The following is a 27841-nucleotide window of genomic DNA, read 5'->3' as shown; positions in this document are numbered from 1 at the left end:
ACTCTATGACTTTGGAGAGTGCTGGGGACAGCCCAGAGCTCGTGGGCCCTGGAGAGTTGATGTCAAAGTAGCCCTTTGAGTCCTGGGAGGAGCCCATAGAAGCAAATTCCCAGAAAGGGTGAAACTCGGACCCCAGTCCCTGCTGTGGGCGGGCCCCTGCCCAGGTCCTCCCCAGCCCCAGAGCCCTGCTGTGGGTGGGGAGGCTAGGCTGCAGCAGAGGTGCTGACTGCACAGTGAGTCAGCAGACTGGTACCCACTGCCTGCAGTCCAGCCCTGCTCCAGCCTCAGCCTGACCAAGGGGATTAAGGGGGATTAACTACCTGAATCGCAGGACCAGGAGGAGGGCCCAGGAGAGTCACCCTGGCTCAGCCCACAGTGGGCGCCCAGGCCCAGAAACTGGTGGCTCTGGCCTGAGGGAGAGTGCAGGCAAGGTGCCCTGGCAGGGGCCTCTCCACCATGAGGTGGTTGTGCCTGCCAGGGCTGGAGGGAGTCAAGGCACCCCGGGCCAGCCCAGTGTCAGCGGGGCCCACTCACACCTGCTGTTCCTACAGAAGAGCTGCACAGGCAGGCAGGGCAGTGTCACCCCACACCATCTATGTGGGGGGATCTGTACTGGGGTGGCTGGCCTCCAGGCTTGGCCTGGGGTGGTGAAAGGACAGCGTCACCCGGGGCCTTGGGTACTGAGGTGCCCCGGAGGACCCAGGTGTCCACCCTCAACCCTGCAGCATGTCCAGCTGGCCAGTGTGGCTGAGAACTGTGGGGTGACCAAGTTGGGCCCAGCTGACCCAGCCCAGCTGGTCTCAGCCTGGAGGTCTCCAGCTCTTCCAGGGGGATATTACTGGCCTTGCCAGCTCCAGACTCTGGGGTCCCCCAGCTATGCTCCCCAGCCAGATATCTGACTGTGCTGCCCTTGCATCCCAATCCGACCCTGGGACTCAGTGGAGGGGCCTGGGAGCAAGCAGCTAAGTGGTTTCCAGTCCTTCCGGCTCATGGATGAGCATGCCCCTGGGGAGGAGGGAGGTGTGTGACCCTGCAGAAGAGGTGAGGCCCCTCTGCAGCAAGGGCAGCTGCAGGCGGGACTGGCCTCTCAGTGCAACTGGAGGGGCTGCTGAAGGAGAGTTGCCCTAGGGGTCGGGGGCGGGGTGGGGGGTGGGATGGGAAGGGGGTGAAGAAGAGGAGGGAGTAAGGGTGTTGCCCAGGGCAGAGGATGCAGCTCACCTAGAAGAGGCTCAGAGGGGAGCCTGCCAGGGTGGAGAACCGGTGACTTCGTTGTGTGATAGGCAGAGGAGATGGGCATGAGACCAGTGCCCATGGTGGGCCTCCCGCACCCAGGGCTGCCGGGGCCCAGCGAGCCTCCCCTTCTTGGTGTGGGAGACACACAGGCCAGCTGAAGTTTTAGGCCCCAGAGGCAGCAGTGTGTGGGGCAGGAGAAAGGACACCCTCCGCACCAGGCAGGTCTGCGTGCCTCAGGGAGGTGCTGCAAAGCTTGTAGGCTGGGAGGAACTGAAAATAGCGGGCACTTCGAGGGAGGGGGCCCTGCCTGGTTGCTGGGGGGTGTAGGTTTGGGACATGTGCTCCAGTAACTGTAGCTGGGGCAGTGGGTCTCTGTAGGTAGGGAGAGGGAAGGAGATGTTCTCAGACGCTAGAAGAGCCGTTTGCAGGTGAGGGTACCAAACCCCAAATGCCCAGAAAGGGGCAAGTCGGCACTCCTGGGCCAGATGTGAACCGATGATGCTTCCTCAGGGCGCGAGGCGGGGGTCGGGGGTGGAAATAGGATGTATGGAGGTGTTGAACTGGGTTCCCCAGGCAGCACGGTGGGGTGCACCCGGGCGTCATTCCAATCCCCACTAAGAGCATCCCCACCTCCTCGCAGGTCCCCGCTGCCACCCTCATGGATCAGTCACAGTTCAGTGGGGCGCCCCGCTTCCTCACCCGGCCCAAGGCCTTCGTGGTGTCGGTGGGCAAGGACGCCACCCTCAGCTGCCAGATCGTGGGGAATCCCACGCCACAGGTGAGCTGGGAGAAGGACCAGCAGCCGGTGGCGGCGGGCGCGCGCTTCCGTCTGGCCCAGGACGGCGACCTCTACCGCCTCACTATCCTGGACCTGGCGCTGGGCGACAGTGGGCAATACGTGTGCCGCGCGCGCAATGCCATAGGCGAGGCCTTTGCCGCTGTGGGCCTGCAGGTGGACGCGGAGGCCGCCTGTGCCGAGCAGGCGCCGCACTTCCTGCTGCGGCCCACGTCCATCCACGTGCGCGAGGGCTCAGAGGCCACCTTCCGCTGCCGCGTGGGTGGCTCCCCGAAGCCGGCAGTGAGCTGGTCCAAGGACGGGCGGCGCCTGGGTGAGCCCGACGGCCCCCGCGTGCGCGTGGAGGAGCTCGGTGAGGCGAGTGCGCTGCGCATTCGGGCGGCGCGGCCGCGCGACGGCGGCACTTATGAGGTCCGCGCCGAGAACCCGCTGGGCGCCGCCAGCGCCGCCGCTGCGCTCGTGGTGGACTCGGACGCCGCGGCCACTGCCAGCCCTCCTGGGACCTCCACTGCCGCGCTCTTGGCGCACCTGCAGCGGCGGCGCGAGGCCATGCGCGCCGAGGGCGCCCCGGCCTCACCGCCCAGCACCGGCACGCGCACCTGCACTGTGACCGAAGGCAAGCACGCGCGCCTCAGCTGCTACGTGACCGGCGAGCCCAAGCCCGAGACGGTGTGGAAGAAGGACGGCCAGCTGGTGACCGAGGGCCGGCGCCACGTGGTGTACGAGGACGCGCAGGAGAACTTCGTGCTCAAGATCCTCTTCTGCAAGCAGTCGGACCGCGGCCTCTACACCTGCACGGCGTCCAACCTCGTGGGCCAGACCTACAGCTCTGTGCTGGTCGTAGTGCGCGGTGAGCTTCTGGGTGCGGGGCGCGCGGGCCCAGGTTCCTCCCCAACCCCTGCACCTGAGTCCTTTCGCCCTTGCGGGTGTAGTTTCCCATCCGCGTCTGTCCAGTCGTGGAATCCAGGGTTGCAGGTGTCCGTTCCTGGTGGGCAAAATGCGGGCGACCCCCCATGACCTGCCTTAATGACCCGCAACCCGCTTTCCCAACCCAGTCCCCTGCCCGCCCCGCCCCCTCCGCGTGCCACCCCACCCCACCCCACCCCACCATTGGCCCACAGACGGGGGAAGAGGCGTGAGGGGGGCGGGGCCGCAGGAGATCCCACCTCCTCAGCCCTGCCCTCTCCCTCGCGCTGCTCCCTCCCCAACCTCCACCACTCCGCCTTCTGCTCTTCTACTCCCTGCCCCGCAACTTCCCGACTCTCCCCTGCGCCCTTCCCAACCCGTAGCCCCCCTAGCTCCTCTCCCCACCCCACTCCTCTACCCTGCACCCTCCCCTTTCCAGCCACCCAGCCTCTCTGCTCCTGTTCCCTACTCCTTCCCACACCCTCACCTCTGCATCCTCCAGTCTCCTTTCCCGCCCACAATCCCCCAATTTTCCCCCTCCCACCCTGCCTTCGTCCTGCACTCTCCGGCCCCGCCCCTCTCACCAGTCTCCTCTCCTGGCAGAACCCGCGGTTCCCTTCAAAAAGCGGCTGCAAGATCTGGAGGTGCGGGAGAAGGAGTCGGCCACGTTCCTGTGCCAGGTGCCCCAGCCGTCCACTGAGGCCGCGTGGTTCAAGGAGGAGACGCGGTTGTGGGCGAGCGCCAAGTACGGTATCGAGGAGGAGGGCACCGAGCGCCGCCTAACCGTGCGCAATGTCTCGGCCGACGACGACGCGGTGTACATCTGCGAAACGCAGGAGGGCAGCCGCACGGTGGCGGAGCTCGCAGTCCAAGGCAGGCGGGGCGGGGCACGGGGGCAGCTTCGGGGAGGTAGCGGGGGCAAGGAAGCACCGAGGAGGGAGGCAGGAGGAGCCAGGCCGGACGGGCTGGGTGGGCACGGGGACGGGCAGGGTGCGGACGGGCTGGGCTTGCGAGGTACGAGTTGGGACTGGGGCAGGCAGGGGCGGGACTGGGGCGGGAAGGGCAGGTAAGGTGGGGGCGGAGGAGCAAGCTGGGGCGGGGCACAGGGTGGGGATTAGGGGCAATGGGAGATGTAGTGGGCAGGGGTCTTGCGGGACGGAGCTGGAACTTGAGCCGGCGGGACAGGAAAGGGATTGAGCGGAGGAGTGAATTGGAGGCAGCCGAGAGATGGGGGCGAGCGGAGGAGCGAGTCTGGAGCGGAGGGTGCAGGGGCTGGTCTGACCGGCCCGGCTCCCTCCACCCCAGGAAACCTCCTCCGAAAGCTCCCTCGGAAGACGGCGGTGCGCGTGGGCGACACGGCCATGTTTTGCGTGGAGCTGGCGGTCCCGGTGGGCCCCGTCCGCTGGGTGCGGAACCAGGAGGAGGTGGTGACCGGGGGCCGCGTAGCCATCTCCGCAGAGGGCACGCGCCACACACTGACTATCTCCCAGTGCTGCCTGGAGGATGTGGGCCAGGTGGTCTTTATGGCTGGCGACTGCCGGACGTCCACCCAGTTCTGCGTGTCGGGTGAGGGCCTGAGGGTGCTCCCAGGATGGCGTCGCTTCCCTGCTGTCTCCCTGGTCCCAGTCCCCTGCCCTCCATTAGCTCAACTCTGTGGGCTTCAGCCTGCTGCTGCACGGAGGGCCGCCCGGGCAAGACCATAGTCCTGGCCCTCCAAGGTTAGGCTCCCTGAGCCCCTACAGTCTTTCAGCTGCAGCCAGAGAAGTGGCTGCAGGTCTGGGGATGGAGGTTATGGCCAGTGGTCCAGGTTTCCAGAGGAGCCCCAAGAGAGCTGGGGATCCTGTGATACCCCTCCAGGTGATTCCAGACCCCGGGCTCAGGAAGAGGCTCCCAGTAGGTGACCTCTGCCCACCCTCCACACAGCCCCCAGGAAGCCTCCCCTGCAGCCCCCTGTGGATCCTGTGGTGAAGGCCAAGACAGAGAGTTCCGTGATCCTCAGCTGGTCCCCACCACCCCATGGGGAGCGCCCTGTCACCATTGACGGCTACCTGGTAGAGAAGAAGAAACTTGGCACCTACACGTGGACCAGGTGCCACGATGCTGAATGGGTGGCTACACCTGAACTGACCGTGGCTGATGTGGCTGAGGAGGGGGACTTCCAGTTCCGAGTGTCAGCTCTCAACAGCTTTGGTCAGAGTCCCTACCTGGAGTTCCCGGGGAATGTCCACCTGGGTAAGTGGGGCCTTCCTGTTACAACCTATGGGACTGCTCACCTGCCCTGGAATGCCCCAGGTCCAGCCTCAGGGAAGGTCAGAGTGGTCTCATGAAGACTTTCTGTGAGGAGGGGGGCTGCCAAGGCCTTGCCCTGATGCAGTTTTCATGGTGGGAAGGAGAGGTGACCCCACAACAGGGCCCCCGGGAGCCTGCCTGTCTCCAGCAGACCCAAGGGACAGGGCTCCAGGGCTGCCCCACTCTGGTGAGGCTTATGGGATGCCGGAGGGGTCTCGGGGTGGCTGTACCTTGTCCTTGTTCCTTCATGAGCCTGACTTGTGCTATGGTCGCTCTGTGTGCCGGCCAGACTTCCTGGAGGAGGGACATTTGGGTCCAGGCTCTGTAGGAAGAGGAGGGGAAGGCAGAGACCCCCTCAGTACTCCCTACTCCTCCTTGGCCCCTTTCTGACGCTGCCCGCCCCACAGCTCCCCAGCTGGCCGTGAGGACACCGCTGAAGGCAGTGCAGGCAGTGGAGGGTGGCGAGGTCACTTTCTCTGTGGACCTTACGGTGGCCTCAGCGGGTGAGTGGTTCCTGGATGGGCAGGCCCTGAAGGCCAGCAGTGTGTTTGAGATCCGCTGTGATGGCACGTGGCACATGCTTACCATCCGGGAGGTGCCTGCCAGCCTGCACGGGGCGCAGCTGAAGTTCGTGGCCAATGGCATTGAGAGCAGCATCCGGATGGAGGTCCGGGGTAGGTGCAGGGGCCCAGCCTGGGACCCTGAGCCTTATTTCTCCAGGGTGGGCTCGGTCAGGTCTCCAGGTAGGGCTGCTACAGGTCTGAGGGCCCCAGGACACCCTTTCAGCCTGCAGGTCACTGGGATGAAGCAGGCAGGGTGGTGGGCGTGCGAGGACTCACTCAGGTTGGCTGGTGGCACTGGTCCCTGGCGTCTGGGTGAGGGCCTGGGGCTGCAGGGGTCCTGTTGGGCAGAGCCTCATGTCTGTCTCCCTCCTTCCCTCCTTTCCCACTCCTCGCTCCTCTCTCTTGTTCATCTTTTCCCTTCCGTTTCTTTCCTGCTTCTCTCCTGCTTCTCTCTGTCTCTGCCGTCCCATGCCTGGCTGTTCCACCTCCGTCTCCACTGCTTCTCTGGTATATTTGTGACCTCTGTTCTGCCTTTTTCTCCCCTGCCTGCCTCTCCTTCGCTGTCCTCCCGTGCTGTTCTCCTGGGTCCCTCCCTTTATCTCTTTCTCTGCCCTGTGTCTGTCTCTCCTTGTCTCCCCTTCCATCCAAACTCCTCTGTCCACCTTTCTGTGCCTCTCCATCCATTCCCCTCTGGCCACGCATACCCGGCCCCCAGCGGCACCAGGGCTGACTGTCCACAAGCCGCCAGCCGCAGCTGCCCGGGAGGTGCTGGCTTGGCTGCACGAGGAGGCGCAGTTGCTGGCTGAGCTGTCAGATCAGGCTGCGGCTGTGACGTGGCTGAAGGATGGTCGCATGCTGCCCCCAGGCCCCAAGTATGAGGTGCAGGCATCGGCCGGGAGGCAGGTGCTCCTTGTGCGAGATGTGGCCCGGGAAGATGCAGGCCTCTATGAGTGCGTCAGCTGCGGGGGCCGCATCGCCTACCAGCTGTCCGTGCAAGGTGGGGGCAGCTGGCAGCCTCTGCGGGGTTCTCTGACTTTGTGGGGAGGGTGAGGGACAGGGCAGTGGGGGCAAGCCCAGTGTGGTAGGAGGAGGGACTCTGTAACTGGGTGGTTGCTCTGGTGGGCACAAGTCCCAAGGTTAGAGTCAGCAGGCCGAGCTGGTTGCTTGCCCAGCAGGGTCCCTCTGGCCTGGTGAGCCTGGGTGTCCTGTGTGGTCCCAGAAGCCGGAGCAGCTCCAGCTTGTGAGCGCTGTGGCTGAGTTTGTGCTCAGGGCCTCTGCAATCCCTGACCCGCCCTGTGTCCTGCAGGCCTCCCATGCTTTCTGCACAAGGACATGGCAGGCAGCTGTGTGGATGCCGTGGCTGGGGGCCCGGTGCAGTTTGAGTGTGAGACCTCCGAAGCCCATGTCCACGTGCACTGGTACAAGGATGGCATGGAGCTGGGCCGCTCCGGTGAGCGCTTCTTGCAGGAGGATGTGGGGACGCGGCACCGGCTGGTGGCAGCCACAGTCACCAGGCAGGATGAGGGCATCTACTCCTGCCGTGTGGGCGAGGACTCTGTGGACTTCCGGCTCCGCGTCTCTGGTGAGCACGCTGTGTGTGCATGCGTCCCGGCCCATGCTGGGTGGGGAGCAGGTCTGGCTGCCTCCAGCACAGCAGGATTGACTTTCCTGACCCTTCTTTTCTCCAGCAAATGGTTCAGGGTGTCAACTGAAAAAAAAATCAAGGTTTTAAAAGAATTAGTTTTATTCAGAAGGCTCGAGAATTGTGGCCCAAGAGAGTCTTTCAAACTTTCTATTAAGCTGCTCCAAAGCAGAGTTTTGCAGGTCATACATAGGTGTGGAAGGCTCTGTAGCTGCTCAGAAGGTACCTTTAGAGCCAGAGCTCCTCACAGCTTGGGTGCACCTGGTTACAGATGACAGAGGCACAGTCATGAATACTGCCAGATGTTATCTCACATGCAGGGAGAAGAAGGGGCCCGCACCATTGAACTTACCTTTCCTAAAATTGCTGTACTTCAGGCAAGAGACATGGGAACCTGCGCTCTGTCCCCCAGGGCTGTGCTTACTCACTGGGCCAGGATTGGTGAATTCTGCTGGCAGACCAGGATGAGCAAACATAGCTTCTTATGTTTGCTGCCTTGTCCCAGAGGACATTTGCTTCTCTGTTTGGGAAAAGAAATGACATGAAAAACTGACGTTTACATGGGTAAAGAATCTAAATGTAGAAAATAAGAAAAGATAACATGAAGGAAATTGTGGAAAGTGGACATGGACTTGGTTTTTTAAGGCTTTAGGAGAATTTTTTCCATCTGCACCTGGGCCTCTGTCTTCTGTTGTGTTTCATTGTCGCCACTGGGGCTCACTCACAGCTCTACGGACGCTTTTGTGTATTGTGTGTTTGTGGGCCAGGCTTAGGGCTGGGCACTTCATTTAAAATGTGTTTTTATCTTATTTTGTATTTTATTTATTTTATTATTTTATATTTTTGAGACAGGGTCCGCCCAGGCTTGGGTGCAGTGGCGCCATCTCGGCTCACTGAAGCCTCAACTTCACAGACTCAAGCAATCCTCCCACCTCAGCCTCCCAAGTAGCTGGGACCACAGGCGTGTGCTATCAAGCCCAGCTAATTTGTGTATTTTTTGTAGAGATGAGGTCTTGCTATGTTGCCCAGGCTTGTCTCAAGCAATCCTCCTGGCTCAGCCTCCCAAAGTGCTTGGGCCAAAAATGTTTTTAAAGCCCTTCTCCTTGTTTTTAAGATGAGGGGACTGAGGCTGAGTGGAGCCACAGATGGGAGTGTCTTTGACAGGTTAAGATTTGAATGTAGGTGGCTCTGAGCCCTGGCTCTTTCTGGAAGCCTCCTGGGCCCAGAGATGTTGACTGGGAGGCTGAAGGAGGAACACAGAGGGCTTCTCAGGGAGCATGGCTGTGGGACCTCTGTGGGCCGGGTCCCGCTCACATAAGCCACGACAGGGAGGGCCCAAAGGCCAGGCTCTGGAAAACTATCCTGCTGGCTTCCAGGGGAAGGTATGTGGGCATTTAACATATAAAAGTTTAAAAATCATGCCAGCCCAGCCCTCTAACTTTCACAGTCCAATGGCCAATTCGTCCACAATGCAGAGCACACCCTGTGCCTGCTCTCTGTTGTTTGAGTAATCGGGAGCATCTGTGAAGCTGAACCTTCTCTCCGTCTTGGTCCACATCATGGCCCGTGTCCATAGGCGGTGGACCTCCAGGACGGGCGGGAGTTTAGGGGAGAGAGAGACAGCATGCTGGCTCTGCGAAGGACACCCAGGCCACAAGGCCCTATTGACAGCTTCTCGTAGGCACATGCCCCGCCCTCCTGTCGCATGCTAGGGCCTTCACGGGTCAGGGGTTGGGCATCACAGCTGCCTGTGCATGGGAAGAGCTACGCCTGAGCACACGGACCACGGAGGAGCCTGTGGCGGGACTGTGCATGCCTGGGGTACAGAATCTGATAACCAAGAACCAGACCCTGCAAACCTCACTTGGAAGGGCCTCTGACCCCACCTTCCCCCTTATCCATCCCAGAGCCCAAGGCGGTGTTTGCCAAGGAGCAGCTGGCTCGCAGGGAGGTTCAGGCCGAGGCGGGGGCCAGCGCCATGCTGAGCTGCGAGGTGGCCCAGGACCAGACGGAGGTGACGTGGTACAAGGATGGGAAGAAGCTGAGCTCCAGCTCGAAAGTGCACATGGAGGCTGTGGGCTGTACGCGGAGGCTGGTGGTGCAGCAGGCGGGCCAGGCAGATGCTGGGGAGTACAGCTGTGAGGCCAGGGGACAGAGGATCTCTTTCTGCTTGGACGTTGCAGGTGGGTCCCTAGTGGCACGGTCAGCGCCTGTCCAGGTGGTGGAGTGTGCGCTGCACTGGCACTCAGCACCTCTGCACCTCTCTGCATCTCCTGTTCCTGGCCTGTAAGGGAAGGCTGTGCTGCCTGCAGCGGTTCTGTTAGAAAATCCAGCATTCTTGTGCACACCCACAGAGCACCGTGCTGCACTAGCCAGGATCCTTTGTATGTTTATTCAGAAGCCTGTTTTCTGCTCCTGGTTGAGACCTTCCGCAGACCAGTGGTTTTTGTCTTTGTTCTGAGGGAGCTGCAGTTGTGTCTTTTGTTTAGGGCGCTGCAGTCTCAGCTGACCATGGAGTCTCCTCTCCCGTGGGGACCCTTGGTGTGTCCCCTCTGCTCCCAGACTTAGCGTCTGGGGACAGCATTCCTTGTCTTCCCCTCCTGGCCACACTGCTGCCTGCAGCTTCTGCCTCTAGAGTAGAAGGAACCAGGAAGGTGCCGGAAGCTCACGCTTGACTGGAGTTGCCTTAAGATGACCTTGTGTGGGCCCCGCCAGGGCTTTAGAGTGAGCCCCCCTAGTGGGTTCATCGGCAGCCCCATCACCTGTCCCTGAGGGTCCACGTGCATGTGCCCTGCCAAGGTCATGCTTTCCTTGGGGCCACCTCATTCTCTTCCTCTGCTTCCTAAAACACCAGACATCATCTTCTTCCTGCAGAGGACACTGGGACCTCTGGGCAGTCCTGTCGCTCCTGCACACCCCTTCTTCTGCCTTGGCTCAGCCCGATCCTGGCCGAGGAAATCCTGCGCATCTGTCGCTTGCATGATTTGGGGAGGCCTCTGGCCGCTCCCACCTTAGTGTTTAGGCTTTTCGGTGGGAGGCAGAATGCCCCTGTGGTTGGCGACCAGCTCTGGGACAGCTTTGGCGCCATTCCCAATGGGGTAAATGAACCCACCCCTGCCCATCTCAAGCTACACACGTGGCTTTGCTGAGTTTGGGATTGGGAAAGATGGTGGTGGCTCTCAGGAGCGTGGTGCCCTGGTGCCTATAGGTGCTCCGTGTGTCCCGTGGAGGTGCTGGTCTTGGTTGTAGGGGGAGCAGCCCTCTCCTCTCGGTGCTCCATGGGTGGGGGATGGGACCCGCAGCACGTCCTTATCCAGTGAGGTCCTTTCCCAAGACCCTCCTCTGTAGCTGCCATACTGCTGTGGCTGCTACCCTGTGTGCAGGGAGAGGGTCAAATCAGCAAAACTGGTTAGTTTTTTTTTTGGTAATTTTTTGTTGGTTTTTTTCTTTTTGCTAATTTCTTTCAAGATTTGTCTCTCCTCATGGCTTCCTATGTTGGAGTATCATATCTACTTTGTCTTGGTTCTGAGTTAAAATTTCCAGTGTAATATCTGATTGCACATATAAAGTTGTCTTTGTTATCATGAAATTAAGGAAGCTCTGGTGCCAACAGATTTTTTGTTTTGTTTTGTTTTGAGACGGAGTCTCATTGTGTCACCCAGGCTGGAGTGCAGTGGTGTGATCTTGGCTCACTGCAGCCTCAACCTTTTGGGTTCAAGTGATCCTCCCGACTTGGCCTCCTGAGTTGCTGGAACCACAGGCACGTGCCACCACACGTGGTTATTTTTTAAGAAATTTTTTGTAGAGATGGGGTCTTGCTGTGTTGCCCAGGCTGGTCTTGAACTCCTGGCCTCAAGCAGTCCCCCTGCCTTGACCTCCCAAAGTGCTGGGATTACAGGTGTGAGCCACTGCACGTGACTAAGAATTCTTTTTTCTTTTTGAGGTGGAGTCTCGCTCCGTTGCCCAGGCTGGAATGCAGTGGCGCAGTCTCAGCTTACTGCAACCTCCACCTTCCAAGTGCAAGCAATTCTTCTGCCTCAGCATCCCGAGTAGCTGGGATTACAGGTGCCCGCCACCACCCCCAGCTAATTTTTTTATTTTTTATTTTTAGTAGAGACAAGGGTTTTGCCATGTTTGCTAGGCTGGTCTTGAACTCTTAACCTCAAATGATCCACCTGCCTCGGCCTCCCAATGTGCTGGGATTACAGGCATAAGCCACTGTGCCTGGCCCAACAATTTTTTAATAATGACATTTGAGATGTAATCGATGCACAGATTTTAAGTGTATCATTTGAGGGATTTTGGAAAATGTAGATACCGTGCATTACCATGTCCGCATCAAGGTACTGAGCATCTCTGTCTTGCTAGAAAGTTCCCTCATGCGGTCTACCCTCCACCCTGCTCCAGGCAGCTGCTGTCCTGTTTCTCTCCCTATGTCAGTTGTGCCTTTTCTTTCTTTTTTTACTTTTCTTTTCTTTCTTTTTTTTTTTTTTTTTTTGAGATGGAGTCTCACTTTGTCTCCCAGGCTGGAGTGCAATGGCGCGATTCCAGCTCACTGCAAGCTCTGCCTCCCTGGCTCACGCCATTCTCCTGCCTCAGCCTCCCGAGTAGCTGGGATGACAGGTGCCTGCCACCATGCCTGGCTAATTTTTTGTATTTTTAGTGCAGACAAGGTTTCACTGTGTGAGCCAGGATGGTCTTGATCTCCTGACTTCGTGATCCGCCCACCTTGGCCTCCCAAAGTGCTGGGATTACAGGCATGAGCCACCGCGCCTGGCCCAATTGTGTCTTTTCTAGAACATCATTGAAATGTTCAAAAACCTACCCTCTACAAAATGACTTGAAATGGGACATCAAATGTATAAGGAACTTTGAAAAAAGGGATTGCCCAGGGACCAAAAAATAAGAGGGAACTGTAGGATGGGTGCAGTGGCTCACATTTGTAGTCCCAACACTTTGGTGGGCCAAGGATGGAGGATCACTTGAGCCAGAAATTTCAAGACTAGCTTGGGCAACATAATGAGACCTTGCCTTTAAAAACATAAAAAAGTAGAATAATAATAATAATAGTAATAATAATAAAAGACAAAAGAATGACTGGGTGAAGTTGGGGGCTTTGTGTACTTTGCAGTACCATAGAGCAGTCAAAACGAGCATAGGGCTGCGCATTGCAGCTGAAGAAGGGCGATCGATGCACGCGGTGTTGTACTGGAAAAGCAGGTTACAAAGCACAGCGTGACGTTCTGTGTTTAGTGGTTAACAACACGCAGTGGCAGCAACACATGGCAGCTGTGGTTTATCTCCTGCCTGGAATCTCCGGAGATGCTCTTAGAGTGCCACACCTCTCACCTGTGTGAATCCTTGGTCATTCTATTTCAGACAGCAGGAAGTCGATGTGCAGAGGTGAAGTCACTTTGTCCAAGGTCACATCGTGGGTAAATGGTTGAACAGAGCAGCCTGACTTGCACATTCACCCTCAATAAACACACATACCGAGACAATAAAAGGAGATTCCAAAACCAGGATTCAGGCTGGGGTTACCTCTGAGGGGCTGAGAACTAGTGGTGATGGCGTTCTTCTTTCTTTACCAGGTGGGGAGTGTGTGGGTGTTCATTGTATTGTTTTTTTCTTTATTTTCTGCATATTCTTTCTTACCCACTGATCAACAGCATGTACATATTTTTTAGAAATAGGAAGGCAGAACTCGGGAAAAAATGAAAGGACTTTAAATTGGAGTTTCTGCAGAGCTAGGTAGTGGGGCCAGGTGGAGGGGTAGGGCATGGTGTTTTGGTGTGTTTTAGCTTATTTATTTATTTTTTTTTTGTGATACTCTAGTTTTTAGTACTATTTTGTCTGCATGTGTATTTGTAGCTAGTTAATGGGCACAGATAGCACCTAAAAAGAAAACTCTTCTGTCTGATTTCATATATTCAAAGTTTGAAGACAGGTTCTACGGTTAGGAATGAGAATGGTGGTCGCTTTTGTAGGGGAGGCAACTGGGAGCTGTGTGAGTGTGGGGTGTGGGTTACCTAGGTGCACATATCTGTGAGAACTCATAGAATTGTGCACCAGATCTGTGCATATCACTATGTGTACATGTTATCCTAGTTAAGAGGTAGCATAAGGGATTTTCGTTTTTAGAGACAGGATTTTGTTCTGTTGCCCAGGCTGGAGTGCAGTGGTGCAGTCAGGGCTTACTGCAGCTTTGACCTCCCAGGCTCAAGCAATCCTCCCACCTCTGCCTCATAAGGAGCTGGGTACTCGCATACCACCGTGCTCAACTAATTTTTAAATTTTTTGTAGAGACAGGGTCTCACTAGGTTGTCCTGGCTGGTCTTGAACTCCTGAGCTCAAGTGATCCATCCAGCTTGCCCTCCCGAAGTGCTAGGATTATAGGCATGAGCCACTGTGCCTGGCCTCATAAGCAATTTTTCGATGTATGAGTTTCCTCTCTGTGTTGAGGGAAACCCCAGACAGATACAGAGCAGCTCTGGCTTTAGTGCAAACCAGGGGAGAAGTGGCCAGGGGATGGTCTGTTTGGGTCATGGTTTTGTAGGAGAGAGGTTCCCACATGTCCTGTGATTTTCAGCGTGAACCCAAGAGGGTGTCTGTGTTTGCTATTTCTCCAGGCTTTCTGGGTTCTCAGGCAGAGTTTTTGTAAGTGCCAAGGGCATGATGTGGGTGTTTCACACAGTACCAGCAGCTTTTCCTTTCAAAGGGGAACTCTGCCAGGGTGGTGCTTTTTTCTAAGGCGTTACGGAATGTTTGGACTCCAGAGTATCTGCTACATGTTGCTGATGGGCCTTGGGAAATTCTTCCCCATGCTGATGCTTGAAGCTTCCAATATGTGTTCTCTCTTGTTCAAACCCTCTGGCTGGCGGTTGGTGAGGCCACTGTTCATGGGCCACAGACGGCCCGTCATCAGTGGGCTCCAGCCTGAGCAGCCTCTGCATCTGAAACTTCAGTTTCTGTGCGCTGGCGTCTCTGACTGTGCATCCTTCCCTGTCCATCCCCAGAGCCCAAGGTGGTGTTTGCCAAGGAGCAGCTGGCACACAGGAAGCTGCAGGCAGAGGCAGGAGCCAGTGCCACACTGAGCTGCAAGGTGGCCCAGGCCCAGACAGAAGTGATGTGGTACAAGGACGGGAAGAAGCTGAGCTCCAGCTCGAAAGTGCGCATGGAGGCCACAGGCTGCACGCGAAAGCTGGTTGTGCAGCAGGCAGGCCAGGCGGATGCCGGGGAGTACATCTGTGAGGCTGGGGGCCAGCGGCTGTCCTTCCATCTGGACGTCAAAGGTCAGTTGATCGAGCAGACATTTGAGCATCTCATGGGAGCAGGCCTGGGGGCAGTGTTTCAGCATAGGCTGGGACAGTGCTTGGCGGCCTCCTAAGGGCCTGTTTCAGCTAGTTATCTGCTGCTGAGTAACAGATCACTCCAAACTTAGAGGCCTGAAAGAATGATCAGTTTGCCTCTCACCATTCTACAGGTTGAGAATTTGGTCAGGGCTCAGCAGGGGTGGCTCATCTGTGCTTCATGTGGTGTTGGCTGGGGCTGGGGGATCTGACTGGCCTCATTGGTGCACCTGACCAAGGTCCAAGCTGGGATGGCTCCAGTGGATGGCGGATGGCCAGGATGATAGGCCTGTCTCTTCTTCTGGTGTCAGCTGGCCTCACTCCCATGCCTGCAACCTCATTCTTTCCTCCGTGGTCACTCTCTTTTTGGGCTTCTTTCCATGGTGACTGGATTCTTCTCCTAGGGAATGGTAGAAACTATGAGCCTTGTTAACCTGGGTTCTCAGGACTCCCAGAGTGTTACTTTCCCCCATGTTCTGTTGCTCAAAGCTAAGCATAAGGCCAGCCTAGTCTGCAGGAACTTGGGTGTAGGGAAGTAGACCCTACTGTCAGTGGGGGAGTGGCATGTCCTGTTGTAGAACATTGTGCACCCAGGGCATCTTGACTCATCACAACCTTTTTAACAGTTTATCACAAGGACATGGGCTCTGTTTAATTCTCTGCCATCCTGAACATGGTATCTTTTTCTTTCAAATGCTTGCCTCATGGTCACAAGGTGGCTTCCATAGCTCCAGCCATCATATTCAAGACGGGAAGATGTAGAAAGGGTGTGTATTAGTTTTTTTGTTTTCTGCTTATTTTTTAAACTGCTTTGCAACAAATAACCACCAACTTAATGCCTTGAAACAATGCTCACTGAGTATCTCACAGTTCTGTAAGTCAGAAGTACAGGCATGGTGTGCCGGGGTTCTCTGTTCAGGGTCTCAGAAGCTGAAGTCAGGTGCCTGCTGATTAGTTCTCTTGGTTCCTGTTTCTAGCTTACCCAAGTTGTTGGCAGAATTCAATTCCTTGCAATTGTGGGTCTGTGAGCCCATGGGTCCAAGGCCCTATTTCTTGGCTGGCTGTCAGCCAGGGAGCTGCTGTCATATCCTAGAGGCCACCTCATTCTTTGCCATGTGGCCTTCGTCATCAGGCCAGTAATGGATAATCTCCCTTGTGTCATGTCACTCTCAGACTTCAAATCTCTTTTGCCAAGGAAGAGACCCCTCCCATTTGTGGCCTCACCTGATTAGGTCCAGCCCACCCAAGATCATCTTCCTTTCGAGGAACTTAAAGTCAACTGATTTGAGACCTCATTCCATCTGCAGGTTTCCTTCACAGCAGCACCTAGATTTAGTGTTTGGGCATTCTTAGAATTCTGCCTCCCTCATTGTGGATGTTTCTGGCTGTCTCTTCTGTTTGGAAAACAAAAACTTTTCTTGAAGTAGGGAGTACATCAACCCCCATGCCTCCTTGACTTGGTGGGGTCTTGCAGCCATGCTCAGCTCCAGGTAACCTGGAGAATGTGCCCCTGGCCTTACAGCCTTGGCAGGGGGACGTGGAGGAGGAGGAGGTGGACCTGTGGTGGGAGAAGCTGGCCTGGGACTGGCCCCGCAGCTCATACCCCATAGCCTGGGTTTCCACCTCTTTCTGAGGCAGGCTGGCGGTGGGATCGGCGTGTGTGTGGGGTCAGACTGCCACTTGTGTCTCATTCCTGTCTGTCTGCTGAGTGACCTTGGGCGAGTTGTTGATGTTGTTTCATCCCCAAATTCACATCCACCTGGAACCTCAGAATGGGGCCTTATTTGGAAACAGGGTCTTTGCAGATGTAATTAAGTGAGGCACCTTGTGATGAGGTCATGGACTAGGGTGGGCCCTGAGTCCAGTGACAGTGTCCTTAGACAGACTGGGAGACACATACAGAGGAGGCAACCATGAGAGATGGAGGCTGACACTGGAGCGATGCGGCCGCAAGCCCAGAGATGCCAGGAGCCCCTAGGAGCTGGGAGAGGCAGGGTGGGTCCTCCCCTAGAGCCTCTTGAGGGAGCACAGCCCTGCTACACCTTGATCTCAAACTTCTGGCCTCCAGAACCGTAAGAGGATGATTTTCTGTCATTCTGAGCCACTTATCTTGTGGTGAGCTCTTATGGCAGCCCCCATAAACTCAGACAGTTGGCCTCTCTATGCCTCAGTTTCCTCATCTATAACATGGGAGTCATTATTGTGGCATCTGGGGACTGTGCCTGTGCAGGGCACTGTGAATTATAGCTGCTGGGATTGGATTTTGGGGGATAAACAGGTCAAGGAAGGAGGGCACGACCAGCCTGGTGGTGTAGACACTGGCAGGCCTTCACCCCAGAGGGCCGTGGTGCGGGGTGGGAGGGGATGGAGGTGTGCCAGGCTGCAGGAGCTCAGAGGCACTAGCTGCCAGCAGAGTGGGCACCAGGGTCTCTGGAAAGGTCTCAGTGGCAGTGGCTCATCCAGCCTGTTTCCCTGTCTGTAAAATGTGGATCCCAAGTGCACCCGGCTCTGAGGGCAGGAGAGGGGATGAACATGAGATGGTGCTTGGCAGGGGCTACACTAATTGCTTCATCTCGTCTTCCTGCTGCTGTTTTTACCCCTGGGGTGACACATGACTCAGACACTAGGGGGCCCAGGCTTGCACATCCGCGGGCTCTGTCACATTTGTGCACCAGGTAGAGAAGCAGACAATGTCTACAGCATGGGCCAGAGGTCCTGTGTGGCCACACAGAGGAATGCTGATGTTCAGCAAGTGCCTCGGTCCGTGAGGGCTGCTAGAGCAGAGCACCATAGCCTGGGTAGCTCAGAATCCACAGAAGTGTGAAGTGTGCTGCTTGCAGAAGTCCAAGAGTAAGGTGCCAGCAGATTCGGTGTCTGGTGAGGCCACTTCCTGGTTCATAGAAGATGCCTTCTCACTGAGTCTTCACAGTGGAAGGGATGAGGGAGCTTTTGGAGTCTCTTTTATAAGGGCATTCATCTCATTCATGACCCAACTGCCTCCTAAAGGCTCCTCCTTCTAACACCATGACCTTGGGGATAAGGATGTCAACGTGGGAATTTTGGGGGCCACAGACATTCCAACCATAGCAGTGAGAATGTGGGAGCTAGGTTTTGTGTCGCTCTCAGGGTTTTACCCCAAAGGCAGGACTGGCAGGCTAGCGTGTTCTCTGCGTAAATGCTTTTGTTAAATTGACTTCTTAACATATTGTATCATGCCCATCTGCTATTCTTGGAATGTTGTGTCCCCTCCACAGTTCATGTTGAAACTTAGTCCCCTGAGCAACAGTATTAAGAGGGGGCCTTTGGGAGGTGATTAGGCATCGAAAGCTCCACCCTCGTAAATGGATGAGTACCCTTTGATTATAAAAGGGCGAGTTCACCACTTCCATCCTGTCTCCCATGTGAGACACAGCAATAATGCGCTGTCTTGGAAGCAGAGAGCAGCCCTCACCAGGCAGCTGAACCTGCCGGCACCTTTTATTTGTTTGGTTTTTGAGACAGGGTCCTGTTGTGTCACCCAGACTGGAGCGCAGTGGTGTGACCATGACTCACTGCAGCCTTGACCGCCTGGGCTCAAGCAATCCTCCCACCTCAGCCTCCTGAGTAGCTGGAACTATAGGCACGTGCCACCATACCTGGCTAATTTTCTCAATTTTTTGTTTGTAGAGATGGAGTCTTGCTATGTTGCCCAGGCTTATCTCAAACTTCTGGGCTCAAGCAATCCTCACAGCTCAGCTTCCCAAAGTGCTGGGATTATAGGAATGAACCACTGCACCAGACCTGATTGATTTTTTAAAGTATGTAATTCACGTAACATAAAATTCACCCTTTTATAGTGTACGATTTGGTGGTTTCTAGGTTGCACAACCACACCACAGTCTAATTCCAGAACATTTTCATCAACCCTAAAAGAAACTCTATGCCCCTTTGTAGTCACTCCCCATTCCCCTTCCCCTCAGCACTTAGCAACCACTAACGTGCTTTCTGTCTCCCTGGATTTGCCTGTTCTGGACATTTCATTTAAACAGAATCATATAATATGTGGCCTTTTATGTCTGTCTTTTTTCACTGGGCATGATGTTTTCAAGGCTTATCATGTTGTAACATGTATCAGTACTTCCTTTTCATAGCTGAGTCACATTCCATTGTATGAACAGATCACATTTTGTTTATCTATGCATCGGTGGACAGGCATTTGAATTGTTCCCACTCTGGCAACTGTACATAATACTGCTATAAACATTTGTATGCAGGCTTTTGTGTGAATGTATGTTGTCAGTTCTCTTGAGTAGATACCTAAAGAGTAGGGTTGCCAGGTCATACGGTAATATTATTTATCTTAGTAAGGAACTGTCAGACTGTTTTCTAGAGTGGCTGCACCATTTTACATTCTTCAATCAGCAATGTATGAAGGTTCCAGTTTCTCTACATCCTCACCAACTCTTCTTGTTTTCCATTTATTTATTTATATTTTATTTATTCTTTTTTTAAGAGTCAGGATCTCACTCTATTGCCCAAGCTGGAATGCAGTGGTGTGATCATGGTTCACTGCAGCATTGAACTCCTAGGATCAAGCAATCCTCCCATCTTAGCCTCCTGAGGAGCTAGGACTACAGGTGGGCACCACCACACCCAGCTAATTTTTGTATTTTTGGTAGAGATGGGGTTTCGCCATGTTGGCCAAGCTGGTCTTGAACTCCTCACCTCAAGTGATCCACCCACCTCGGCCTCCCAAAGTGCTGGGATTACAGACATGAGCCACCATGCCTGGCCATGATGCTAGACCTTTTTTTCTGATAAATGATTTGCAAATATTTTCTTTCATTCATTTTTTTTGATTATGTCTTTTGCTACATGAAGCTTTTAATTTTGATAAAGTTTAGGCTGGACATAGTGATGTGTGCCTGTAATCCCACCTACTTGGGAGGCTGAGGTGGGAGGATTGCTTGAACCTAGGAGATTGAAGCTGCAGTGAGCTATGATTGCACCACTTTACTCCAGCCTGGGCAACAGAGTGAGACCCTGTCTAAAAAAGAAATATTTTCTTAATAAAGCTTAATTTATCCTCTTTTGTTGCTTGTGTGTTAGGTGTCATTCCTAAGAAACCATTGCCCAATCCAAGGTCATGAGATATACACCTCTGTTTTCTTCTAAGATTTTAGTAGTTTTAGCTCTTACATTTAGGACTTTGATCCATTTTAAGTTAATTTTTGAATATGATGTGAAATAGTGGTCCACCTTCATCATTTGCATGTGGAAATCCAGTTGTTCTAGCATCATTTGTTGAAGACATTTTTCTCCATTGATTTTTCTTGGCACCCTTGACCATAAATGTAAAGGGTTTATTTCGGGATTCTCAATTCTATTCCATTGATTTCTAAGTTTATCCTTATGTCAGTACCACAGTCTTGATTACCATATCTTTGTAGTAAGTTTTGAAATTAGAAAGTGTGAATTTTCCAACTTTGTGTTTTTTCAAGATTGTTTTGGTTATTCAAGGTCTACTGCATTTCCATATGAATTTTAGAATCAGCTTTTCAAATTTTGGAAAAAAGGTAGGTGGGATTTTGATAGGGTTTACATTGAATGTGTAGATCAATTTGGGGAGTATTGTCATTTCTTCTAATCCATGAGTATGGGATACATTTCTGTTTATCTGGGTCTTTTAAGATTTCTTTCAATGGTGTTTTCTAATTGTCAACATATAAAGTTTGCAGTTCCTTTGTAAATTTATTGCTAAGTAGTTAATATTTTGGATGCTACTCTCCTTGGAACTGTTTTCGTAATTTCAGTTTTGGAGTGCCATTGCTAAGGTACAGAAATAGAATTGACTTTTGTATGTTGGTCTTGTATCCTGCAACCTTGTTGAACTTGTTGATTAGCTCTAATAGTTCTTTTGTGAATTCCTGAGGATTTTTTGTACACAAGATCATGCTGTCTCTGAATAGAGACAGTTTTACTTCCTACTTTGGGACGTTTCTTCTTTTTAAAGTGTAGGCATTTACAGCTGTGCATGTCCCCTGAGCAGTGCTTTCACTGCATCCTGTAGTTTTGGTATGTTGTGTTTTCATTTTCATTAATCTTAAAGTATTTTCTAATTTTTCTTTTAATTTCTGTTTTAAAAGTGTGTTGCTTTATTTCCACATATTTATGTATTTTACAGTTTTCTTTCCATTTTCTAGCTTTATTCCATCATGATCAGAGAAGATACTTTGCCTGACTTCAACTCATAAAAATGTATTGACACTTATTTTGTGGCCTAATAGATGGTCTATCCTGGACAGTGTTCCATACACACTTGAGGAAAATGTGTATTTTTCTCCTGTTGGTTGGAATATTCTATACAGTCTTTTGTTGATTGGAATATTCTATACAGTGTTCCCTGTGGGGGATAGGTTCCAGGACTCCTGTAGATACCAAAATCCATGGATCATCAAGTTCCTTATATAGAATGGTGTAGTGTTTGCATATAACCTACGCACATCCTTCTTTATGTTTTAAATCATCTCTAGATTACTCATAGTACCTAATACAATGTAAATGTTATATAAATAGTTGTTATATATATTTCTAAAAATTTATATTACTTTTATTGTTGTGTCATCATTTTTTTCCAGAATATTTTTGATCCTTGGTTGGCTGAATCTGCACACGTGGAACCTGTGAACTTGGAGGGCTGACCGTATAAATCAGTTAGGTCTAGTTGATTTATAGCATTGTTCAGTCCTCTTGGTTTTAATAGATCTTTTTTCTAGTCATTCTATTATTGAAAGTGGGGTATTGAAGTCTCCAATATTGTAGACATTTTTTCTTTTTGTAATTCTGTTGATTTTTGCTTCTCATATATTGCCCTCTGCTTTAGGTGAGTATATGTTTATAATTGTGATATCTTATTGAGAGATTGGCCCTTTCACAGTGTGTAGTGTTGTTTGTTTCTTCTGGCGGTTTGGTTTCGGGGTCTGCCTTGCCTGGCATTTGGGAGCCGTTCCTGCTCTCTTTTGGCTGCTATGGTTTATGGAGCATCTTTAAGCCTTCCACCTGTTTGCGTCTTTGGCTCTAAAGTGTATGTCTTATAGACAGACGGATAATGACTTTTTAATTAAGAATTAGTTTTATAATTGAGCTGAAATTCACATAACATACAGTTAACCATTTTGAAGTGTACACTTCAGTGGCATTTAATGCATTCTCAATGTTGTGCAACCACCACCTCTGTCTAGTTTCAAAATTTTTCATCAGAAATTTTTCACCAGAACACCCCATAGTCATTGGGTTATTCCTTTACATTCTTCCCTCCCCCCATCATCTGGCCACCCCACATTTTGCTCGTTGTCTCTATAGATTTGTTTTTTCTGGTTACTTCATGTAATAGAAATCTTACAATATGCGTCCCTTGTATCTGGTTCTTTTACTTTGTGTAAACTTTTCAAGATTCATCCAAGTTGTGCGTAACATGTTCCAGTGCTTCATTACTTTTTATGGCTGAATAGTGTTCCATTGGATGTATATATCACAGCATATCACAGATGCTGTTAATTTTTGTTGCTGTTTCTGTTGCTTTTGTTTGTGTATGTTTAGTGACTTTTCTGAACTAATTCTTTAAAGTCTGTGTTCCTTATCGTGAGTGGCCACTGAAGCCTCTGCTCAGTGAGCTTATTGGCCAGCTGATGATTAGAACAGTGGTTTTACTAGATATCTCCAACAATAAGTCTCTCTGTCTTTGGGGCCTCTTTGTGGGAATTGGCCCATGCATTCAACACAGCTAGGAAGACGACAGCTCTACCTGTGCCTTTACTTCTGGCCTCGCAGAACCTCAAGGCTAGCCAGCTGTGTGAGTGTTAGGTCTTCTCAGATGTTTCCTGAGTGTTCACACAGCCTCTGGATATGTATGACCCTCTCTGTGCCCAGGAGTGTGTTGTTGGATCTTTCCAAAGCCTCCTGCGGATGTCTTGTTCTCCAGCATTTCCTTTTAGGCTGGAGACTTTTGATTAGATTATTGTTCATTGCAACCATTCTCCACTGCTTCAAGCAGTCATGGTGTTTGTAATTACCTCTGATATTTTTTCAACAAATGCTTCTGGCGAAAATACCTTTGCACTGGGTGAACTACTCAGGTCAAATAAATGCAGCTGTGGTGAGCAGTTTTTCCAGGGAGCTACTAAACTGGTGAAATAATGACAGTGCTCTAGGAATGGCCTTCTCTGCTGGATGCCAGGGTGCTGGTCGCCAGGGTGCTGGTCTTCATCCTGATTGTGGACTGTCGGTTTTCACAGTTATCTCAGAGCTGGAGGCTGGTAGGTTTAAGAGTTGGGCGAGTTAAAACACCACACATCTAGCTGTTCTTACTGAGATGCACTGGTTTTTCTTGGATGAATGCTCCCCAGATTGCTGCAAGTCTTTGATTAATTTTCAGACTTCTGAAAAGTTGATTCCAACATATGTTTTTGGCCAGTGCTTTTCTTTCTTTTGTGGAGGAGAGGTTTTTCAGAAGTTATTATTTTGTCATTTTTGCTGACATCTCTGCCAGGGGTTTTTGAATGTTGAACCAGCCTCGCATTCTTGGGATGTGTTTGGGGTGTGTTATTCTTTTTACATACTGGATTCAGTTGGCTGATATGTTGCTGAGTATTTTTATTTTTATGTTAATGGAGAATTTTAGTTTGTGGTTTTCATATACTGTCTTTGTGTGGTTTTGATATCAGGGTAACGCTGTCCTCAAAAAAATGGAATGGAAAGCATTCCCCTTCTCTTCTGTTTTCAAGAAGATATTGTGTAGAATTGATATTATTTCTGTTACTTTTAAAATGTCTTTTTAAGTTATTTCATTGACAAAGCAAGTAAAGCCATCTTGGCCTAGAGATTTCTTTTTGTGGAATATTTAAATCAGCCAGACAATTTAATAGCTGTGGGACTGTACAAGTTGTCTATTTCATCTTGGGTGAGTATTGGTAATTTGTGGTTTCTGAGGAATTGGTCCATTTGATCAAATGGATTTAATTTATGTGCATGGTGCATGGAGTTGTTTGTAGTGTTTCCTTATTACCATAGTGTCTGTAGGGTCTGCAGGGATACCCTTGTTTCATTACTGATATTGTTAGTTTGTCTTTGCTCTCTCTTTTTTTCTTTGTCTTGGTAGAGGTTTGTCAGTTTTATTGATCTTTTCAAGGAACCAGCTTTAGGTTTCATTGATTTTCTCTATTTTCATCAATGTTATTGATTTCTGCTTTTATCTTTATTTCCGTCCTTCTTGCTCTGGGTTTATTTTGCTCTTCTTTTCCTAATTTCTTAAGGTAGACTATTAGTTTGCTGATTGAAGTACTTCTTGCTAATATAAATATTTCATACAGCAATTTTTTCTCTAAGCACTGCTTTAGCTTTATCACAAACATTCTGGTGTGGTATTTTCTTTCTTTCTTTCTTTTCTTTTTTTTTGGAGACGAAGTCTTGCTCTTATCTCCAAGGCTGGAGTGCGATGGCACGATCTCAGCTCACTGCAACCTCCGCCTCCCAGATTCAAGTGATTCTCCTGCCTCAGCCTCCTGTGTAGCTGGGATTACAGGCGCTTGCCACCATGCACAGCTAATTTTTGTATTTTCAGTAGAGACAGGGTTTCACCATGTTGGCCAGGTTGATCTTGAACTCCTGACCTCAGGTGATCCGCCCGCCTCAGCCTCCCAAAGGGCTAGGATTACAGGCGTGAGCCACCACCCCCGGCCCTGATGTGGTATTTTCATTGTTGTCCAGTTGAAGATAATTTCTAATGTCCCTTGATACTGCCTCTTAAATGTGTGGATTATTCAGAAGTATGCTTAATTTCCATGTGTTCAGAGATTTTACTATTACCTTTCTGTTATTGATTTGTAGTCTAATTCCATTTTGATCAGATAACATAACTTCGAAACATTTCAATTCTCTTAAATTTATTTCATGAACCAGAATATGTCCTAGGTGGGCGAACATTCTATGTGTTCTGGAAAGGGATGTGTTTTCTGCTGTTGTTGGGTAGATCCTACCAGTGTCACTTAGGTCATGGTGGCTCATGGTTCAGTTCATCTGTATCCTTGATGCTTTTCTGTCTGCCAGTTTTATCAGTTATTAAGAGAAGAGTGAAATCCTCAGCTATGATTGTGGATTTGTCTGTTTTACTTTCAGTGCTGTCGATTTTTGCAGCATGTGTTTCGAAGTTCCATTGTGAAGATCATTTTGTCTTCTTTGCAAATTGACATCTTTATCCCTATGTAATGTCCCTCTTTCTCCCTGGTAATTTTCTGTGTTCTGGAATTTTCATTGTTTGATATTAATATGAACAAACACTGCAGACTTGTGTTATTAGTGTTTGTATTACATGTATTTTGCCATTCTTGTACTTTGAACCTGCCCGTATCATTATATTGGAAGTGAGTTTCTTGTAGATAATATGTAGTTGGCTCACTATTTTCCAACTGATAATCTCTGTGCTACTATGGATGTGTTTAGTCCTTTTTCATTTATGTTGTGATTAATACGTTTGGATCCAGGTTGACTATTTTATTACGTTTTTCCGTTTTTCCCCTCTTTTTTTGGTTCTTCTGTTTCAACTTTTCTGCCCGTTTTGGGTTATTTCGATTTTTTTTTTTTTTTTTTGTATTTCTTTTTAATTTATCTATTGTGATTTTTTTTGGTCACCCAGGGACTGCACTTAACATACTTAACTCTTCATCATCTACTTGAGATCAGTATTTTATCACCTCCGCTGGAATACAGAACTCCTACCATCACATACATAGGTCTCTTTTACTCCCTGACCTTTAAGTTATTATGGTGGTTATCTTACGTATTATCTCTACATTCATTGGAAACCTCATCAGATAATATAATTTTTTTTAACTATAAAATTTATTTTAAAGAACTCAAGAGGAGGAATATAGTCTGTTTTATTTGCCTAGATGTTCAGCATTTCTGTAACCATTCCCTCATTCCTGCTGTTGCAAGTTTCCCTGAGACATCATTTCACTTCTGTCTGAAGGACATCCTTTAGCAATTCTTTTAGAGCATCTCTGCCATTGATGTATTTTCTTAGTTTTCCTTTATTCAGAATGTGTCTGTTTCACCTGCATTCCTGAAAGATATTTTTGGTCGATTGAGAATTCTGGGTTGAGGCCTCTTTTCTTTTAGCACTTGAAAAAATGTTCCACTTCCTTCTGGCCTCCATGATTAAAAAAATATTTAATTGACAAATAAAGATTGAATATATTTAAGCTGTACAACATCATGACTTTACACACACACACACACACACACAGAGTGAGAAATTAACAGTCATTCAAACTGTTCCCCTACAAATAATGTGTTGGTCTTCTCTGCCTGCTTTCAAAAATTTTTTCTTTAATTTTTAACTCATTTAAAATGATACATGTGGGTGTGGAATTTTTTTGGGTTTATTCTGTTTGGGGCTTGCCAAATTCTTTTAATCTGGTTTATGTCTTCTTCCAAATTTAGGAGATTTTTAGTCATTATTTCTTCAGATGATTGTTTCTGAACTATATTTTATCTTCTGCTTCTAGGGATAATGACTTCAATGTTAGATCTTTCAGAATCATCTTACAGGTCCCTGAAGCTCTGTTTTTTTTTTTGTTGTTGTTGTTTTGTTTTAAATCCCTTTCTCTCTGTTGTTTGTATTGGATAATTTCTATTGACCTGTCTTCAATTTCACTAACTTACTTCTGTTATTCATATTCAATTATTGAGCCTATACATTGAATTATTTCAGTTACTGTCTTTTCTTCTTATAAACTTTCCACTCAGTTCTTCTTTATATCTTCTGTTTCTTTGCTGAGACTTTTTAATGTTCCCATTCCTTTCAAGGGTATTTGCTTTTACTTGTTGAAGCATTTTTGTATTAGCTGCTTGAAAATTGTCAGATAATTCCAGTATTGGTGTCATCTTGACAGTGGTATCTATTAGTAATCTTTTCATGTGCATGCTACTTGATTCTTCCTATGCCCAGTAATTTCAGATGGTGTGCTGAGTATTTTGAAGACTATGTTACTTGACTTCAGGTCTTCTTTACATCATAGGGTAATGTTGATTTTTTTTTAAGCTGGAAATGAGCTTGGTTGACTTCTGTGGGTTGATGTCTTCAAAGCCTGAGCGGTTTGATCTGTCCTGTCTGTGCACCTTCTGTGGTCATGTGTGGGCAATGGTTTGTCCCGAGTTCAGTGACGTGTGCCTCTAGGGGGAGCCCTGGAGTTCCTGAACAACTTTATGTTATATTTCTCGAGAGTCTCCCTTTCCAGGACCCTCTCCAGGACTTTCTGCTTTCTTGGGGCTTCATTTTCAGTTCTACAGACAAAAAACTGGAGCTTTGTGTTTGCTGCCCTGATACTGTTCTTATGGTTGCAACTGTATGTGCCAGAGCTGAGCGCCAGGAGGACAGAGAAAAAAAAAATCAGCAGTGCTTACCCTGCTTTCTTGAGATCAGAACCCCTTCCATTGAAGAGGAGTGTTTTCTTTTTTTTTTTTTTTTTTTGAGATGGAATCTCACTCTGTCACCATCTTGGCTCACTGCAACCTCCACCTCCCAGGTTCAAGTGATTCTCCTGCCTCAGCCTCCCAAGTAGCTGGGACTACAGGCACCTGCCACCACACCTGGATTTTTTTTTTTTTTTTTAACTGAGACAGGGTCTCACTCTGTTGCCCAGCCTGGAGTGCAGTGGCGCAATCTTGGCTCCCTGCAACCTCCGCCTCCCAGATTCAAGTGATTCTCCTGTCTCAGCCTCCCAAGTAGCTGGGATTACAGGCATGCACCACCACGCCTGGCTAATTTTTGTGTTTTTAGTAGAGGCCGGGTTTTGCCATGTTAGCCAGGCTGATCTTGAACCCCTCACCTCAGGTGATCCATCTGCCTCAGCCTCCTAAAGTGCTAGTATTACAGGCATGAGCCACTGTGCCTGGCCACATCTGGCTAATTTTTGTATTTTTAGTAGAGGTAGGGTTTCACCATGTGGCCAGGCTGGTCTTGAACTCCTGACCTCAAATGATCCACCCACCTTGGCCTCCCAAAGTGCTGGAATTACAGGAGTAA

The 27841-nt window shown here is 50.4% G+C and overlaps 1 protein-coding gene across 7 annotated transcripts in view; it reads left to right on the top strand.

Annotated features, from left to right (window-relative positions):
* OBSCN (obscurin, cytoskeletal calmodulin and titin-interacting RhoGEF) overlaps window positions 1-27841 on the top strand; it is a 168874-nt gene that overhangs the window by 5154 nt on the left and 135879 nt on the right. For all 7 annotated transcript variants that reach the window (XM_031655026.1, XM_031655024.1, XM_031655022.1 and 4 more), the window contains exons 2-10: window positions 1874-2879; window positions 3539-3808; window positions 4241-4501; window positions 4859-5167; window positions 5632-5898; window positions 6503-6784; window positions 7094-7369; window positions 9337-9612; window positions 14446-14721. In XM_031655026.1, the coding sequence (XP_031510886.1) occupies window positions 1892-2879; window positions 3539-3808; window positions 4241-4501; window positions 4859-5167; window positions 5632-5898; window positions 6503-6784; window positions 7094-7369; window positions 9337-9612; window positions 14446-14721 (3205 nt within the window). In that variant the 5' untranslated portion in view covers window positions 1874-1891. The remainder of the gene's footprint in view (window positions 1-1873; window positions 2880-3538; window positions 3809-4240; window positions 4502-4858; window positions 5168-5631; window positions 5899-6502; window positions 6785-7093; window positions 7370-9336; window positions 9613-14445; window positions 14722-27841) is intronic.

The sequence above is a fragment of the Papio anubis genome, chromosome 1 (genome assembly GCF_008728515.1).
Source record: "Papio anubis isolate 15944 chromosome 1, Panubis1.0, whole genome shotgun sequence".
Lineage (NCBI taxonomy): Eukaryota > Metazoa > Chordata > Mammalia > Primates > Cercopithecidae > Papio > Papio anubis.
Note: the sequence above shows the minus strand (reverse complement) of the source record. Positions and strands in the feature narration are given on the sequence as shown.